Source organism: Hyposmocoma kahamanoa, unplaced genomic scaffold (assembly GCF_003589595.1).
Source record: "Hyposmocoma kahamanoa isolate Upper Pololo Valley unplaced genomic scaffold, ASM358959v1 95, whole genome shotgun sequence".
Classification (NCBI taxonomy): Eukaryota; Metazoa; Arthropoda; class Insecta; order Lepidoptera; family Cosmopterigidae; genus Hyposmocoma; species Hyposmocoma kahamanoa.
The window spans coordinates 6,329,073-6,348,636 of NW_020654972.1; the positions used below are offsets into that span (position 1 = coordinate 6,329,073).

The following is a 19,564-nucleotide window of genomic DNA, read 5'->3' on the forward strand; positions in this document are numbered from 1 at the left end:
AATAAGAGGCTATTACGTGTACAAACGGAGGTGAATGACGTTGGCGTGACCACGCGACAAAAGGAGCAGGTAGCGGCCAGAGGCCTCCGAGTAAATTGGATATCAATCGAACCGTGACGATTTTATCTAACAAAAAATTCTACCGAACCCTTTCTTTGATATTTTATGTAATTTCAAACGACAATAGACTCGTTTTCGAGATGCCAGAGAACAATATTATGATGGTAAGATAAATCTTTGTGATGGTTGATATAGTTCTGGAGTGACTTACCTATTTAATACTTATAGCGTAATTGACTGTAATCTTCTTTAAAGTAATATCGAAAACAACATACAACTTCAGATACGAAACTTGTAATAAACTAGAAACTTGAAAATGTATTATTACAAATACAATAGTTGACTGTCGTTAATACTATAAGAATCGCTCATCGAAGAATTGCTCAGCTGAAGTGGCATTGGGCGGGGCACATAGCTAGGAGAACCGATGGCCGTTGGGGCGGAAAGGTTCTTCAATGGCGACCGCGCACCGGCGACGCTCAGTGGGTAGGCCCCCACCAGGTGGACCGACGATCTGGTAAAAGTTGCGGGGTACTGATGGATGCGGGTAGCGCAGGACCGATTGTCGTATGATTGAATGATGATGATGATGATTTATTCTTTATGGTAACAATTGGATATTTGAAGTAAAAGTGTTTGATTTTTTTTACCGATTTGAAAAAGGAGGAGGTTCTCATTTGTGACGCTCATTTGTGAACCGATTTCGATGATTCTTTTTTTATTGGAAACATGGTACCTCAGTATTGGTTTCATTTAAATTTAAAGAAAATATTCCATCTTTAAGGGTGGCAAACTGAGGGATGAATCCGGAGAGATGAAACTAGGCAAATAGATATAATTTCAATAAAAAAGCTGATAAGCAAACTTTTGAGAACGGTTTTTTTTTTTTCAATAAAAAAGTTATAATTTATTATAATATCAAGGCGACGGGATGAACAAGTCATGCGCCTGGTGGTAAACTACAAACCTGTCTATAACAGTTGCAGTGATACTCAGAGCTTCAAATCGCAAAGATCTGAGGGGCACTGCCACTGTGCCTGTCACCCTGAGATATAAGTTGACAAGTCCCTTACTCTTCAAAATCTGAACGCAGTAATGCTCACATTACTGCTTGGCGGCAGAAATAGGCAAGGAACTTTCCTGATCGAACTCTTTCCCAAGGAGCTCTGTTGCTACTAAATCACACTACTACGAAATCAAACTCTTTGATCTTTTGTCTACATCAATCTTTCGCCAAAAGCAAACTTCACCTATTTCGGCGACGACTTTGAAGACAAATAGTCTGAATTTGTAAGTCTGAGCGGTCCCGGGCGTTCCACAGCGACACTTATGTACAGGGGCAACACAATGCTTTCTCACACTTATGATAATGAATCAACAACAACTATTTTGATAACCGTTTGATGACGTACAGTTTTCACTTTACAAATAAGTATAAGTAATTACCACATTCTATTGTAAGCTATTTATAGACAACTACAAAACTTCTAAACAACCACAACATCTCGACTCGGGCTTTAATGCCAATCTTCCTATAATAAGAAGGACATTTAATTCGGATCCTATTCCAATTTGGTCGTTGAGTGTGGAGTCATTATTTATAGCTATAACTTTTTGTTTAGCATACCAACGATTCGATTAGTGACAACAAATGTTATTTTATAGATCAGAATATAACGTCATTTAATGATTGATCTAATGAACTGAGATTCTTGGGTTTCCAGTCTCACATATATCAGAAGGGTAGTACGGTAGTACCGTAGGGCACTACCCTAGTGATTAGCACTTCCATAAAGTCAGCTACAAAGCGTGTTGCTTGGGAGATTTATCGCGAACCGACTGGTCCGGGGCTACCATTGCTGTAAATATCCGGTAATGGAGCGCACAGATGTTGAAATCGGCTGGGATCACCATAGTTGGAAATCCTATATAGAAATTGGGAATAAAATCTCACTACTTTTGTAACTTGCAAGTTCAACCGTACTTTGAACATAGGCAAATTATCAATTCCGTGCAAATGACTCAACCATTAAAATTATTGTATTTGTTAGATCTTATTTATTTGAAACACCTGCAGATTACACATAAAGACGTTTAAAACTAATGACAGTATTTAGTATGGCACAATTTTTTCATATATACGTGAATTAAATGTATCCATCTCACTTAAGACATCATCATCAGGATCTTGTCTCACTTTATTAAGGAATTTTAAAGCATGAAAAAAATTGCTCCAAATTCGTAATAGGTTATTTTTACTATTTCAAAATTGTTTGTATTACAATTAAAAAAAAAACATTACAATTCATAACCATCACCATCATTACCATAATATGTGTGTCAAAAAGAAATCCAACATTAATTTCGAATTGTTGATATTGAGGAGATGTAATTCTTAAATCGGATGTATAAACGCACCTCTACGTTTCCACTTCCGCGGAACTCTATTGATTTATAGCGAGGGGTTTTAAAAGCTAACTTTTTATAAAGAAACTCCGAGCCAGTTGTTTCCAACTGTCTGCAGCATCTGGCTACAGCTCAGTTTTTAGTTGCCCGCTTCGAGAACTTTGTCATTTTAAACTTCTCCAGCAGAATCATTTCTACTCACAAGATTGTCCATTTCTCCACTTCGCGATACCTGTACGTCTTTGTAAACTAGTGCTCTTATAGTACTTAGTATTAAATTAGAGTTAAATTTAACTAGATTGAAGCACAAACGGAGGACAGACAAGTGAATAGCCATTAAGAGCTACACAATAATTTTGAGTCAAACTTTAGGTCCCATTGAAACAGTCTCATTTAATTCTATATTTGCAAACATAAATCTTTATTAATCCTCATTTGGCTGTCTATTTAATAGGCGAAATTGAAACCAAGGCTACTTTGTGCTCTTACATTTCTACGGCATTTTCGAGTTTAGTGGTTAGCAGTATAAATCAAATACTTGTCATCGGGACTGTAGCATCGAAGCTTGTTGCTGTATAAACCGGGTTATTTTAAATGTTGTGTACTTGAGAAGGCTTTCGTATTTGCTATCGCCTACTCAAACCCTGCGGTTAATGTAAATCGGATGGAGGCGGATGGTTATACTACCGTCGCTTGTGCTATCTTTGTGTCAGTTTATTTAGCTTAACACTAACTTAATTGGCTATAAATTTAACGGATGGGAGTTAACGTTGGATAAGTAAGCGATAATACATCGCTGTACTTTGACTTTCGAGGAATTAAAAGGATTTTAAACGACAAGTAATGTAGGTAGGTAATTCCATTGGAATCTTTATTCTTAACGATCACGTCACAATAGACGTTCTTTGTGTCAAATTCATGGAGACACTTTCATATAACTGTTTTACTTTAAAGAGAAATGTCTTAGTAACTGGAACTTTTATCTCTGTTTGAAGTAGAATTAATGATACAAACTTGTATCTTTACAGCAAAATATAGCTACTATGCGCGAACTTTGTTTACAAAAGAGGAGTAAAAAGCTCTAGCTATATAAAACAAAGGGTATACAATGCTAGAGATAAATCTAAACGGAAAATTTCCAATACAACGCACACTTGTTAAGAGTTTCTTTCTGCGATAGAACAGCACACTCGTGAATCTATCTCAGTCATGCAACCAACTTTTACGTGCTGTCAACAGTAATGTACGACTTTACGAACAGAGCACTGGTTTTTTATTTTTCTAACCGTAAAGTTACGTTTGTGAAACGGTACAAAACTGAGGGGAATAGCGATTGCACGGAAAGGCAGGTCCCCCTAGTTGCCTATTCATTGTCAGACTAACTAGTACTAGAGCGGGAGGAGTCACAATTAGGGGCAAAACTAAAGTAGCAAAGTATGCGTACGCCCACTTTTACAATACACCATAAGCTGCGTTCTTAAGGGATAGACCATAGACTTTAATAGATATTTCATTATGAAATTGTCTAGTTTAAAATTTAACTCAAGTAATTAAAATAGTTTTTCTCTCTCTCTCTCTTCAGAAAATAATAGTATGTAATAAATTTTGAATCACTCATTAGTTCATATACAGTTTCCAGTAAAACTATTTTTGTTTTATTGTATGAGAATTGGAGCACGAATTTAATTAACAACATGTCACATAAATAAAATTCACCATTAACATCCAGCACATTACACTTCGTTGTTCTACAAAATCAGCACCTCAACTTGAAATTGTTTCTCTTGGTTAAAATTTAAATTGATTAGCATTTATATTCATGATTATGAAAATTATTTCGCGTAGCAGTACCGCACCTACCAACATAAAGCTGAACAAAACTACTTAATAATATCTTGTCATGCATATGCAGATAGCATCTTAATCCACTCGAGAGTTTCTAAGTAAGCCATTTACATTTTGAATTGAGGAACTCCGCCTTAAGAAGCTAGTGCCGTCTCTATGGCAGGATTACCTCACTTTACGTACGAAGCTCTCCTGTTTACCCTAAGGGAGAGAGAGCCTTTATGGTGTTTATGTCCCTCCTGTGTAATTCTTTCAGCCTGTTTGTCTTGGATTAAACGCATGTCTTTGCTTTTAACGCTACTGTTTGTTCGGCCGCCTACATAAATATTTGTAATAGTACGTGGCCATTTACTTTACCAGTTATGAACCCTTTAATTGCGCTTCTTATTTTATGCTTTTGAAATATGGCTTTGATAAACTGGAGCTTTGCCGCGGTCGTAAACGGTGCAGTAAAAAAATTACTCGTGCGCTCTAGATTGAAGTGAAAAATAAAAGTGTACCATAGTAAAGTTAATCTCATTAGATAATTATGGGCCTAAAATTTGATGTGCGTTCCAGACATTTCTCATCAAAGAGATTGATCAGGAAATGTCTTTAGATAATGCAATCGGCGGTTCGTGCAACTGTACTTTCGGATCAGGTTAATGATATCTCCATTGTTCACGTTCTAGATCGATATGTAAGTACAGTCAGGAGGAGCTTTTTCTAAAAAAATCCTGAAATTTCTCCTTTGCAATTTTAAAACCCCTTTAATTGTATCTTAATAGCTCGAGACAAGAAGAAACGCATGAATTTTAATTTGAGCAAAAAGCTACGACCTAACCAAGTCACGAATTTACAGACTCTGTTATTTGACCACAGTTTACAAGATAGTTACATTACATGTTTGATATCTCTACTTTAGAAAAACAACCACTTACTTGTTTACGACTACAACTCCTTAAACGGATAAGCAGTTCAGACACAGGTACTACTGTTTATGCGTTTTGTCGATAATATTTTGAGCTCGCTGATACAATCCGAGTGGAATAATATTTTACATTCAATAACCATAAACAGAAATAAGCTGAGCGAAACAGTAAGCGATATAAACGACACGTCAGAAGTTAAATCAGATACATAGCAAAACATAACCATTTTCAATGGCAAGCTGAATCGTAGTAAAGGTAATAGGTACTACAAATACAGAATTTTGTTTCAATGTTCCTTCAAATAATATTTTAAAAACAGATAGTTAATTAAATGGTGATATTGATACGGTTGAAATCAATAGTAATAAAACTATTATTAATGATTTTAAATTTCAAATAACAATTTTTTTAATAAACTTTACAGAAACTGTCAATAAAAGATTTTGATACTACTAGAGCCGGTCAGTCAGAACCTGCATTCTTTCTCTCTCTGGAGGTATCAAGATTTGAATAGCAATATTGAGAATCAAACGTAAAACCAAACCTTCACAGAATAACAACTTAAACAAGTACAATTTATAGCACATCTCTCCATAACATCTCAAGTAACATAACATAAGAACCATCTGTATATCTAATGCCTGTTTACGCCTCTGTACTCTAGAACTGTGATACTGGTTGCGGATAATTTTCGCATTGCAGCAATCGGATTCGGTGTCGATATCGTAACGGTCTTGCATCGGTTGCATTCTGCGCATTACCGACTTGGAACGCGATTGGCTTTATCTAGAATCCATTGAACTGTTGCCGTGTGTGCTGCTGATAAATTAACTCTGATTGCCATGGCTTTTAATGTTAATGTCAAAGGGATAGCTTCAATTTTCTGTGAAGCTTACTGTATGTTTTTAACGGCAGTATGAGAAGACTAGTAAACGTTCTGATTTTAATTGGTTCATCCCTTTCGAATTCACTGATAGAATTTATGACCTCACCTAGTTGTACACTACATTGTGGAAGTAAATCTTTCTTTGTGTTTTTTTATTTGAATGTGAAAAGGTAAATAAAACACTTGTTCAACTGATTAGATTTTCAAATTTAATATTTAGAATATCTCACCAACATAATTGACATGTTTGTATTATGTTACATCTTGTATTCATTCGGCGAAAAACAGCTACTAGTCGATCCGCAATTAAATATCGGTCCTCAAATATCCAATCTTATCTCGCCATAACTATAATTACATATAATACTCGTTTAATCACGACTTTCTACGAGATGAACATTAATAACTTATTCCAAAGTTTCTTCGATTTGATATTTAAATTCGGAATTACAGTCAGTGGTCAAACAATCGGGATTTGATTGATTATCACAATTGATACATGCTTCGTTAACAATCTCAGTCGAGCGCACATCTGTCGCATGCTCCACGGAACTTCTGAGACTCACAAAAACCGACAAGGCCTGCCTCGAAAGGGACAGAGTCGTCAAACAACTAATGTAATAGAAAGAGACAAGAGTGAATAAAATTATCCCTAACGCGTCCTTCATATTCGACAGAGTTCGACGAAAATGTGTGGTTCGCTACAAAAATACTCTAACTGGAATTGATGAGCTGTCATAAAGGATTTTGTCAAGCATTTCGCATACGGTTTTGTTCAATTTGAAATTCTTATTAGCACTGGTCCTTAACGATCATACCAACCTGAAAATTCAAGCCTAGTGTGACAACCGACGAATGCCCGTTCAAAAAATATCTCTCTCGTTATATGGAAAATTCTTTTTTGGGATTTAGTTGTGAGTTTGGATACGTGTACCTACTCTGAACATGCTTTTCTTCTTTGTTTTGCTACTCCATAGGGTCTGTAATCAAGATCTTAACTAGTTTTACTGTAGACTGTTGTAAGCTTTGACGCTATATTTTAATGTGACTCTATAACATAAAACAAAAGTTCCTAGTTCCCTGAAATGGATTAGAACATAATAGTTTCTGGTAATCCTTTACATAACGTTACGGGAAATAGATTTGTGACTGGGATTCAAAACAAAATAGACTTGGCATGTGGCAACTCTCAAAGGATTAAGAAATTTCGAGCGCTCTGTAGTAAACGCAGACTTTAGCCGTATTAGTGTTTTATATACCTACACACAATATCTGTTCACATGTGGAAGCTTATGTAAATATAGTAACGACTATTATGTAATAGTATATGAAATATGTAATATATGAAATATATATATGAAAGCGAAGCTTAAAGTCGTATATGTTATTACCAACGCCGCTTATATATCGAAAATAATAACCATCTGATCGAGTTAGTAGGCAAATGTATTAACAAATGCCAAAATCTAAAACTTGAGCAGTAGGATATTTCAATAACGTACTGGTTATATTATTTGAATCAAGGCAGCATTGCGCGCAATTTCATCAACACTCACAGCGCTGAATTACTACCTAATTTCTGTCGTGAGCTGCATAGGCGGCTGGCTTCTTACTATCGATTCTGGCTTGTTAGTCTTTTCTTCCACAATCCTGAGCGTGTTTATTTCTTTAATTGCGCACCCTGGTATACCCAACGTGTCCGGGACAGATTTACCGCAGCTGGGTGTAATGCTCATTTTCAATGTTGTGTTTTTTTGCATTAATCAAAACAACACGATGCACAATATCATCAATGCTCGCAGCACAACCTTACTACCTACTTTTTCGCATGCGTTACATAATCGGCTTGCAATCTGTCTTATTGTTACCGATTGCGGCTTTCTTTTCACATTCCTGAACGAGTCTATCCTTTAATAACGTCCTCTGGTGTATCCAGCCTGTCCGTGACAGTTTCACCGAGGGCATGGTGCTCATGCTAAATTTTCAATGTACCTTATATATACCTTCAATTATACCTTAAGTTCATAGAAAACACTAGTTTGGTGTAGTTAGTAGTTAGTGTGTATATGTACATATGGTTGGCGTCAAATATCGACTATGAAATATATGAACAAATTAATCATGTCATACTTTTTCCGTCCAAACTCATTTCTGTGTGATTAATGAGAGTATTTTATACCGACATAAAATCTTAATAAATTCGAAACTAAATAAATTGAAAATTTTATAGCATACAACGAAATATTGTTTTTATATAATACTAATTCAAAACATTTTATTATGCTATAAAAATGGCTGTTTTATATAACATTAAGTATTGAAATTTATTATAGTTGTTTTGTCAGTGACAGAATAATATGTACATCTGTCACAAATAAAACTTTGTTTCCAATGTATGAGTGGTTAAATTATTCAAAAAGTTAATTGATACGATTCAATGTATTTATGACTTGTAATATATTGTAAAATATTTCATGAATTTCAAATTTATTATTAATTGCAATTTAATAACATAATCGTGGTGGTTGGAATCGAAGCGATTTTAGGAATCTTGGAGTAGGACTACTTAATGTACAGAGCCAGTTTTCTTGTTCCAACGCGAGCTATTGTCTCCAGTGAGATATAAAATACCGATATGACCCTACGTCTTGGTAAGAAATATTCAAGGGATACGGCCCACACTTTTAATAGCGGTTAGGTACATCATTTCCACACAATGAGAGCGCCGTCCACACCCATTCTCTGTCCGTATGATTTGAAATTATAGCACCGTTTTATTTGCTCTCGGCGCATTTATATGCGGTCTCCAAGCCGCACAATGTGCCACAATATTATATGTTAAGGCACCTACATACACAGTGTACGGTCGCGACCGGCTGTGAGCTAAGTGTCGCATATGTGTAGCAATGCTCGTTCGTGTGGGAGGTAGAATGAAGCAGTAATTTAATCCTTGATTGTGTTCCTATTTAATTTATTCGCTGCATGATCAAATTTGGCGCATGTTTGTGACCATTTATATCATTGAATGTGGCAGCTTGATTTAATTCAGCTTTCACATGGCCACTTTCGGCCCGAAATGGATGACATTGTGGCTGTTCGTTTTAGTACTGAACCTATTTTCATTTGAGATGAATTAAAGCTCTGAGATTAACTTTCCGTTGAGCCTACCTTCTGGTTCTGTTAAACGTTTTACAGCTTAATGTAAGCTTTTAAGGAAAATATATTTGCATAATTCATGACCATAGTGAATACGTTAATTTACGACATCGGAAAGTACTAATCAAGAAATGGGGCAGTTAACTCTTAGCATACATTATTCTTATATTGTTGGGGATTTAGAACGAGCAGTATAGTAATTTAAAAATAGTTTAAGGATTGTAGTCTCGTACATAATTACAGGCGGTCCGTCAGAAAGGCAATGGTTATAAAAAGTTAATGATGCTATAATATAACATCAATAAAGTAAATTGGCAGGATGCGTTCATAATAAGTAAACGGGTCAAACACTTATCTCCGTTTACGTTTTAAAAAGATCCTATTATTTTATTAAAATTAATATACACTACTCCTTAATAAGTGCCCTGATAATGGCCAACTATCGCAGTGTAATCTCAAAACATAGATTCAAGTACAGAAAATAGTTTTATTTTCGCAATGTTAATTTTTCTAATGATTTCAGACTCACGTTTAACAGTGACATTAAAGTACAATTTACTATCTAAAAAAATAAAATTGTTAGGATCTGCCAAACGAGCGCAAAAACTCTAACAAAGAATGGAATCATTGGAAATAATATACGTTGGGACTCGACGTAATAAACGTGAGGTATAACCGACTATATTTCATGAAAAATTCATATCATGGTCTCGGGACCTAATGATGTCGATGCCATCTTTTATTGCCAACAGCGACATATTTTTCATTAAACGTTTATTACGAGTACAGTCACGCTTACAGCTGCAGATGTATGCTGTTTTATATAGAAAAAATCTAGAAACAGACAAAATATCATGATTATCATTTTTTTCCTTTACATCAAATCGTTTTACAAAGACCAAATTGAGTGTGAATGAATTTATCTTCTAGTGGAGTCCCGTAAAGTTGTCTATTAATGGGTACTAACACTGCCTCTATAGATTTCATCCGATTTTTCATCGCGTTGTTGATGACTGTGTACACATATGAACCCAATAGGCACTCAAAAATCATACTACTCAAGTACGTCGGCACATTAATTTCAAATTAACTAAGCTAGCTAAGCCAAGATCAATCATTTGGCATCAAAACGTACACATTCATAATATAACTACACGATCAGTTCTTTAAAATTTAGATCTTTAGATCTTATTATCTTAAAAAAAATACGAACTATAAAAAAACAAAAGTAACTTTATGATGCAAATTGAAACCATGATAGAAGGCAATGTTAATAACAAAATAAAAAGAACCTAACCAGTTGGATAAAAGACTTTAGATTTAAAGAGCATTATCTGACCGCGGCCGTTTTGCCTTGCCATTTCTTTTAATAGATATTACTAATATTACTTACGCCAAGGAATTGAAGGATAACACTAAAAGCTCTTGCATGGCCATTTCGATGATTACCCGCATCATGCACAACCCACTCCTATTTCTTGTCCCGTTTTCAAACCCGCGGTCTTTGTTCTCCCAAGTAAATTACATTTTTTCTTCGCCATTTGGCGCGCTAGCTTAGATTGTATTTTATCTTTATGCGAAATCATAATTCATGCTGTTTTTGCTCCTTTCTCTGAAGGAGGTTGTTAGGTGTTTAATGTGTTGCTTCTCTCTCTATCTGCTACATGTAAATGTCGCACTCACCATTGTTTATTGTTGTCGATAAGATGGCAATTTTTGATAGCGTTTAATTGATGGAAATTGTAGTGGGCTGCTTTAGCAGCTACCTTGAACGCACCCTTCCTTTATTTCTTTGAATACCTCTTCTTGTCATTATCATGCATATCGAAATTTGTCTTTTGTTGTTTATTTTCGTTAGTTCCTTTTAAATTCATACATTGCAAAAAAATGTATTGCTAGCCAGCGTGAAGAAGCTCAATTGAATAAGTAAAAAAGTTGTTTACATATCATATTTCGTAAGGCTAAGGCATTTATTTAGTATGAACGTTTGGCTTGACCCCCAAGAGCGATCGCTCGCTACCCACAAAACAAAATGATAAATGAAGATCATCGGTAGTTACCCGTTACATAAACGCTGATGGATTGATTGTAAACGACCATGTGTGTGCGCATCGATCGATTAGTTCCTGCTCGGGCGCAGCCCGCGGCCTGACTTATGGACGATTATCTTTAATGGATTTTGTAAACCTTTAAATATTGGTATGCGAGATCCTGGGGTCGCTCCAAAAAATATAATCCATCGAACCCCAATTATCTATTCAGGTTAACACATGACTCTAAATAATAACTTTTAGGGAACGTTTATCAGTTTTTGTTTTCTATTTTTCTAAAACGGTAGACACTTTTTTTGATCAAGAGTTCAATAGAATACATAATTCTTACTATTTAATCAAACTCCGATTCTTTCTGCGATTAATTTTTCTTTTTAGCTTTCTTTTTAACGCCAGGCAAAGTCAAATACGAAAGATTAATTAAATAATATTCAATAAGCGTTGTTTGATTAACAAAAGGGTAATCTGCGGCGGCATCTAACTCAAATACGAGGCCACTCGACGGGCTGTGTTTTCAATCACCGTCATTCATCATTATTCACTCACTTCCCTTTGCAGTTGCCGAAGTACCAACATTCACCCGTTGTTTTGTTTGACTTTCATATTTCAAAGTCTTTCGAGACGAATCGTGCAATACAATTCTATTAATTGAATTGGTTAAAATTATTTGTAGGCATGTATTTATCGAGTAGCGAAAGTTGACTGCGTTTGGTTCTATTTGTTTTTTTTCTTCAATGAAAGTCTTCAAGAATTTCCATTAGTCTTGTTTATGGGGTCTTTAGCAAAGTGTCTATGTCATTATTTCACGATGTTTCCTCGCGTTTATTTTACTAAAGCATAATGTAGTGACAATGGATGCACATTGGGTATATTGTAAGAGTATTGTGTATAGTATTTTTTGTTGTCATTAGTCGAAGTGAAACAACACAACCGAGTCGAAGTATCGTTGTGAAAAAAAAATGTGTGAAAAATTACGATGATTACATCTAATAACGGGTGGACGGCCGGAGCCGTTTGATGGCTCTGCCAGAGATTGGCATCATTAGCCACAATGATAGTGACCTAAAAGAGTAATTTTGTTTTCTTTGCTACTCTTTGTTTACGTTCCATGCTTTCTAAAGCATTATACTGCGTTCCTAATGTAATATACTGGAGTAATGTGAAAATAATGCAGTGAGAAAAGAAATTCTGTTCTATGATACTTAAAACAAATTCTCATACATTAACATTATTAAAAGAAAGGGAAAACTTTCTCTTTATAATTTTGTTTGAATTTTGCGTCAATTTTCTGTTGATCAGAATTGAGGGCACTTTATCAAATTATGCCATACTCCAATGACATATTCGTATGAAAATATTTGACATTTCGGGGTACAGATGTGGCCATACCTTGTCCCCATTGGAGTATCAGGCAATTAACCCAACGGCGGACGGTAAGCAGATGCCTGTCACTTTTATCAAATACATTAAACTGGTTGCTCGATTCGAACATTTATTCTCCTCTTCCTTTTTTCTTTTGGGTATAAAGTCCACTCCAAACTGAGATAACGAGTAATGTATTGGTACCCGGACGAATAATTAAACGTTCCTTTTTATATTGGCGGGAGTTAAGTGCGATGTTAAAACGTTAATTAACATTGGATAGCTTTTTTCGTGTTATTGTTGAAATTTTATTGTTATCGTTGAATTACATTTTGGTTTTAACGACGCATTCAGCTACAAAATTAGGTCCTATTGTTCCTTTTTCTGTAATACGGTATAAAATTTAGAGGGATTATATTCTTCATAGCATCAATAATAGTAGGATTTACGTTTAACCATAATTCACAATAATGTAAATGTCAAAACCATTCAATACCATTTACTGGAAATTAGATTCCATTTTGGGATTATTCCATTTCTTGGCTAAATACCTCTCTTAAGATGTTAGCTGGCACCAGACACGGACTTATTTAAAAAAGTTGATTTCCAAAAATCTGATAATAAAATCTCTTTTACGATACATTAATCCCATTGAGACACAAAGTCAGTTCTAAAAATATCCTTCTCTAAAATCCACTGGAAAGATTCTCAACGACTTCTAAATAAAACGGGCCATCCATTTCGTCTTATTCGAAACACCTATCGAACTTTGACATTATCAAATCAATTTAATGAAACTTGTAAGTTTTGAGAAACATTTCAATATTTGACTGACGTTGTGTTTGTTCGCAGTTCGCGGCGCCGAGGCCCGGCGGGGAGTCATCGTGTTTGCAGGGCCCCGACTGTTTTATGGTGAGTGTTCCTATGTGAATTCCGTTCAAAGAAAGATTGAATCGTAAATGCATACCGTGACCCCAATTTCTGTGACGACTCTACTTGGTTGTCAGGCTGATTTTTGATTATAAGATTTTTTGCCAGTTGTGAGATTCAAGCATTAAAACCTTTCATATAATTGAATCTCCCGTGAATCACAAAAAGTACCTTATCATCTATTTTCGAGTAATACTTTTGTCGGAATATTAATTAACTCAAAATTCGAACATTCATCTGCTTAAAATAACGTTTTATATTGACACTTGAAACTTTTTTGGGTCATATTGAGTTATATATATCGCTGGAATCAGAAACATTAGCTGATTCCACTGGTATATATAACTCAATATGATCAAAAGTGTCACTTATCCGATTTTGCTTGTCAAGCATTGATATGTATTTGTTAAGTAAATTATGCTATTTAATTGTAATAAAGCTGATAAAGCATTTATAAATGACCAAATGAGTTACTAAATTCGAACTGCAAGCAGCGAGACATTTTGTCAATAACAGTTATTAATAACCGTTGCCGGCTCGTTCTTATAATTATTAAAGCAACGGCTCGAGCGTCAAGTTGACGTCAACTCCAACTAATGAGTGTTTCCAATGACAAATGTTCCACTCTGTTAAGGAAATTTTGGCTGGTACTCTCGTTTATTTCCTTTAAGTTGAATTTTTCGTCCTTATTACTTAACCTAGTTTCATTGTCTCCAGTTTCTTTAGTGCCTTAATTGAACTCCTTATTTGCTTTTTTTTGCCTTTATTTAACGTGTAATATGTAATGTGTTTATTTACAGTTAACAATAAATTGGAAGTACAAAGTTGATGTGTAGTGTTGCTCTTCTAATATTTATGAAATATTTTGTTATCTGGTTTGATATATTTTCCTTGATGTCATAATTATAGGTCCGATCCAGTCATTATATTTCCATATTCTCCGCTGTAACGAGCTTGGTCCAATTCAGAAAAAATAATGACAAACGATTGGTCACCACTCTATAAAACAGACTAATTTCTCCAAGCTGTGAGATGCTTATGATGGGCAACCGGAGCACTAAGTTCAAATTTGTTAATGTCAGTAGTTACACCATAATGACCCATAAAGTAATAAATCAAAAAGACGTCCAAATTATACCTCTAATTGTGACAAGTTATGATCATTTTGATTGGTATGTGTTCTTGACCTTGACTTATTGTTACAGTGTTGGGAAAATTGTGAACTTCTACAATCAAACTATCAAGTTTGGGGTGCTGTCTGTGATGAGAAGGATATTTGTGTAAGTATCGTATTTTTGGAGAAAATCAGTTATTCGATTAGAGAAGCTTTGACCTAATACGATTTTTTTTACAGTTTCCTGGCTGCAAAGTGGCATGCGAGTTCCACTCTGAAGCAGCTCGTGCTGCGCAGACACAGCCTGTAATCCATACAAAAGGAGAAGGAGTGATGAGAGTTAGTGGAGCATTGGCTCGCTGGCCACCGCCCGCTCCTCGCGCTGCGTCACGCCCTATGCCTTTTGTGTACGTTGTTATGCGTCGTGCTGCCGAAGGGCCTTGGCGCCAAATAATACAGACGCAATCTTTAGCTACCAGAGTACCTTCCAATAATGAAGGAGCTCTTCTTCGAGTCCTCGTAGTCGATCCTCAAGGCCTAGTCACTATCTACAGCCCGGACGAAACTTGGGTAGCACATGACACCAATACCTCAAACCACGATGAACATAAATGGACGCTGAAAGAAATATCACTAATACATCAAAAGGTTCTAGTGATTGGCGAAATCGCTTGGGAACCACGGATAGCCCGAGGCGTGTATCTCGTAACTTGGGAAGTAGACGGCGGAGGCCTTAAAGGAAATCTATTCACAGACTCAACTCGAGTCACACTATCACTATGGCCAGATACCATCTATCATATTCAAGTTGAACTGGTATCTCGAACACCGGGCGTAGATAACGAGCGATCTGAGACTATGACGATTGACACTAGCCGTGCTCAGCGTGTATCGACTGAAAGCGTGCAGGACGTTCAAGTCAGTGAAGGAGATCGTTTAATGTCAGTCCTAGTTAGCTCAATGAGAGGGGAACGTGTGCCGGAACGAGTTCCTGATTCTGAGTTAGTCTTAGGCTGTTTATCAGCTATGATTGCCTTTGGGCTGGCTGTGCTTGCTGCTGTCCTATGGAGGCGCAGACGGCGAGGTACGTTCCCAGGAACTAATGTGTATGTTGGGTCGTCTTCTGTTTTGAAGAGGAAATTAGTGGAAGACTTCACTCCAGCTGCACATTGTTTCCAGCCTGTTATAACTCCGTCAGCTCCGATGAACGACGCTGCGCCACGAGATGTGGTAGTGTGACGTCATAGTTTTGACATGCTGTCCATTGATGACCGCGCCTTCAGTTCCTAAACTTACGGACGAAATGTTCGCAGATGTGTTAAAAACTATGACGAATTATGAACGAATGAAGTTTCATTTGTGATACGATTTGTGAATAGGCCCGAACAAGTGAATTAGTAATAATCGTCTTGTGAAATAATTCTCGGTTTATGTGATTTACGTTTCCATTGGACTTTGTGAAACTTAGTGTAAAGCTGTTGTAATAAAATTACCTAAATAATTGTGAATTTTTTGTATGTAGATTTAGGCGATTGTAAATTTGAAAAAAAATGTACACTATAAATATATTTATGAATCACAGTAAGGTTAACACCAGAAAACATTAGCATTGTACATACGTTAAGGGCGAAAATAGTAAAAACTAATTTTCTATTGTATTAATGGATTTGTATGGCTTGTAAATAAAATAAAGGTAAATTCGATGTTTGGACGTCTAATTTCATATCTCTCGAAGAGTCGATATTTGGAACCATGTTTTAAGAACTTATCAGTAAATGTAATATTTTTACTAGTCCCTATTAAGTTTTAGATAAACATGGTTATAGATGTACTTAAAGTAACTGAATGTTATCTTGATCATATTTGAATAAGAGTAAGTGTGAATTTGTGTGTTTCAACAACCAGGTAATGTTCCAGTTGTTTTAGCATACTGTATTTCAAATGAGACATTTTAGTTTTAAAAGGAGTTCGACAGGAGTACTTATTCGGGCTATGACAAAGTCAATGTAAGTAATCAGGTATCTGATCCATCCGGCGATTTCAAAATAGCTAATCATAAACAGTTTTTCATTGCAAATAACAAATTTTCACCTATCATTAAAGAATTGAAATTTGCAATTAAGGGTGTACGACTAGTAAAATGGGTAAATGATTTGGGTAAAATTGGCACCACAACTACAAAAACTTCAAAAAACTGATATTCCTAAGAGGTAGCGACGTGCTCAACGTAATTGAAAACGAGAATCAGCTACTTGGAGTGATAATAACAGTCACAACGGTCATTCATAAATTTGACATTGACTTTACGTCTATGACATTGAAAATAATAATCGTTTTGAAGATCTACGGTCAACTCCTTGTACTCATTACAGGTAGTTTGATATGTGTTTATATACACCATCGAGTTGAAGAACTTCACACTTAATTTATTCTCAATATGATCAGGACAAACTGCAACCTATGCCTGTGAAAATAAAGGATTTTATCACAGCACAATCTGTATTAGAACTGACAGTATTAGAAACTGAATAAGTATAAAGTTTTCATAGTAAAGTATAACGACTTTAATGACGTCTTCTTCAGCAATAACTACTTGTATGTATTTGTAAATATTTAAAACATTTATTGTAAAAACAAACAGAGGTTATATTTTTCTTGACTGTCAAAAGACAAAGTATTCATACTGTTTAAGGCATTTAAATTATTATTCAAATTCATCCTGATAAATTAATCCAATCGTGGGTACATGATAATTAGGGTGTCAATAATTTAATGAGTAAATAATTTCAATTGTCATTCAATGTTAAAAACGTATTAGCTTCTTGCTTATTTATTTCAACATGTATAATAAAATATCATCCTCAGGGAAGTCGATGAATCTTAAAAGTATATCGGTATGAAATGTCTCACGATTCGGTTTTCTTAATTTTCGCTTGGCTCTGTATTTTTAATCATATTTTTTGGAACAAGAACCGTACGTGCCAGTTTTTGAAACCATAGATAGTAGAGCAGAATTTCGAGTAACGCGTAATCGCCTACTTATCTAATAAAATCATGATGTAGTCATATTTGTTTAAAGTTGATGGTAGCTTTAAACACTGTACTTAAATAATTTAGTTCGTCTAGTGTTAAAAAGACATGAAAAGGCCAAAATTACTTTTGTGCTCGGAAACAAAATTGTTTTGGTTTTTTTGATGACCAAAATCTGATTAGTGGATAAATTAGGAGCTTAATTAAATTTATTTATTTTTTTGTGATTAATTTCGTACCTTTACTTAACTGTATATATAATAAATTACTGCTATAAACGATGGAGCTGAACTTTAAAAAGTATAAATAAATATGTCTGCCAAATTAAACGTTGTTTCAATATTACAACTTAATCAATGTATTTCAAAGGTACATAGTTTGATAATGTAAACCGTCGTTCAAAAAGCTAAAAATACTAAGCGATGGGACAAACAAGCCGTGCGCCTGGTGGTAAGCAACACGCCTATCAGTGCTACTCAGAGTTTTAAATCGCAAAGATCTGAGAGCTGGAACCCAGTAATGCTCACATTACTGCTAGGCGACAGGAATAGTTAAGGTAGCAGTGCTTTCTTATACTGCTACTAAAACTGGTGGAATCATTAATAGGCTAACTAGAGCTGCTGATAATATATGAATGAATCTTTTACACAAGCTCGCTGCCATGAAGTATGAGCAATTGTTACTATAATAATTGTCAATGAATTACCAAGTGAAATTTAACAGTTACAAGGACATAATTACGTACTTTTAAATTACAATTGACAAAATGGCTTTTGGGGCAATGCATTGATAGTAATAAAGAATCATTCGAATGTACACATGAATACTAATTTACATTAATTTGATATGCAATTAACTATAGAGATCAAACATGAAATTCCATTAATATTTGCATATCTTGCTGCCTTTAAACAATAGCGCAGTATTGCAGAATATTATAATTTTGAACTATGCACATAGTGACAAGTAGAGCTAGCAAAATTTTATAGTGAATAAAGCATCCATCCATCTCACGTCAAAGTACTATAATGTGTGCTTTATTTATGATAAAGTTTCACTTGCCTTAATATTCTGCGGTACTGCGTTAGTGTACAGAGGAAGCGATCTGCTTGCAGACTGAAAACAATACACCTTATTTTACTTTATACTGTATTCTGACAAATGAACGTATTGTATTCCATTTTCACTGTTTTTAAATATCTTACAACAAAGTCCTTCCAATACGTAACCCATTAGTTAATAAAAACTTAAAACTCCACCGTGATATTGGAGCTCGAGAATTTACTCCGACAAAGGCCGTAGCTAAACATGATAAGGCATTAAAAGGTATCAGGATCAAAAAACCAAATGCTTCAGTAATTCGCGTAATTTACAGTCCTTAACCGAATGATGCCTAACGAACGCGTCTGACACCTAAGGTGAGATTATATAGGTTTTTCATCACATTCTTGGGACTTCACGGGCGGGCAGTATAAAGTGATGGTTACCAATTATTGTTTTTACATCAAAACACCTTTAATAAATGGCTGAAGTAGTCGTTTTATGGCCGAATGCCACGAATTGCAAAGATAGCATTTCCTATTTGTGGCAGCTAGCAGTTTTGGTCACTTTTGATTTACATACAAGAATTAACTGCCAATAAAATTCCGCCATATAAAAAGGGAGAAGGGTTGCTTCTCAAATTGAAAAAAAGTGTATAGTCCTTAACCCGTATTTGGCCGAAGCGTGGCGGACTATGACCTAAACGTTCTCCTTAAAAGTGGTACGTGCCAAATTTGGAACGTATAAATGGATTGATGGATAAAATTTCCCG

General features: G+C 35.3%; 1 protein-coding gene across 1 annotated transcript in view; it reads left to right on the forward strand.

The window, feature by feature from the left end:
- LOC113238244 overlaps positions 1-18,046 on the forward strand; it is a 41,821-nt gene extending 23,775 nt beyond the window's left edge. The window contains exons 2-4 of the mRNA XM_026475050.1: positions 13,530-13,589; positions 14,813-14,887; positions 14,962-18,046. Coding sequence (XP_026330835.1) covers positions 13,530-13,589; positions 14,813-14,887; positions 14,962-15,960 — 1,134 coding nt within the window. The 3' untranslated portion in view covers positions 15,961-18,046. The remainder of the gene's footprint in view (positions 1-13,529; positions 13,590-14,812; positions 14,888-14,961) is intronic.
- Positions 18,047-19,564: the final 1,518 nt, after the last annotated feature.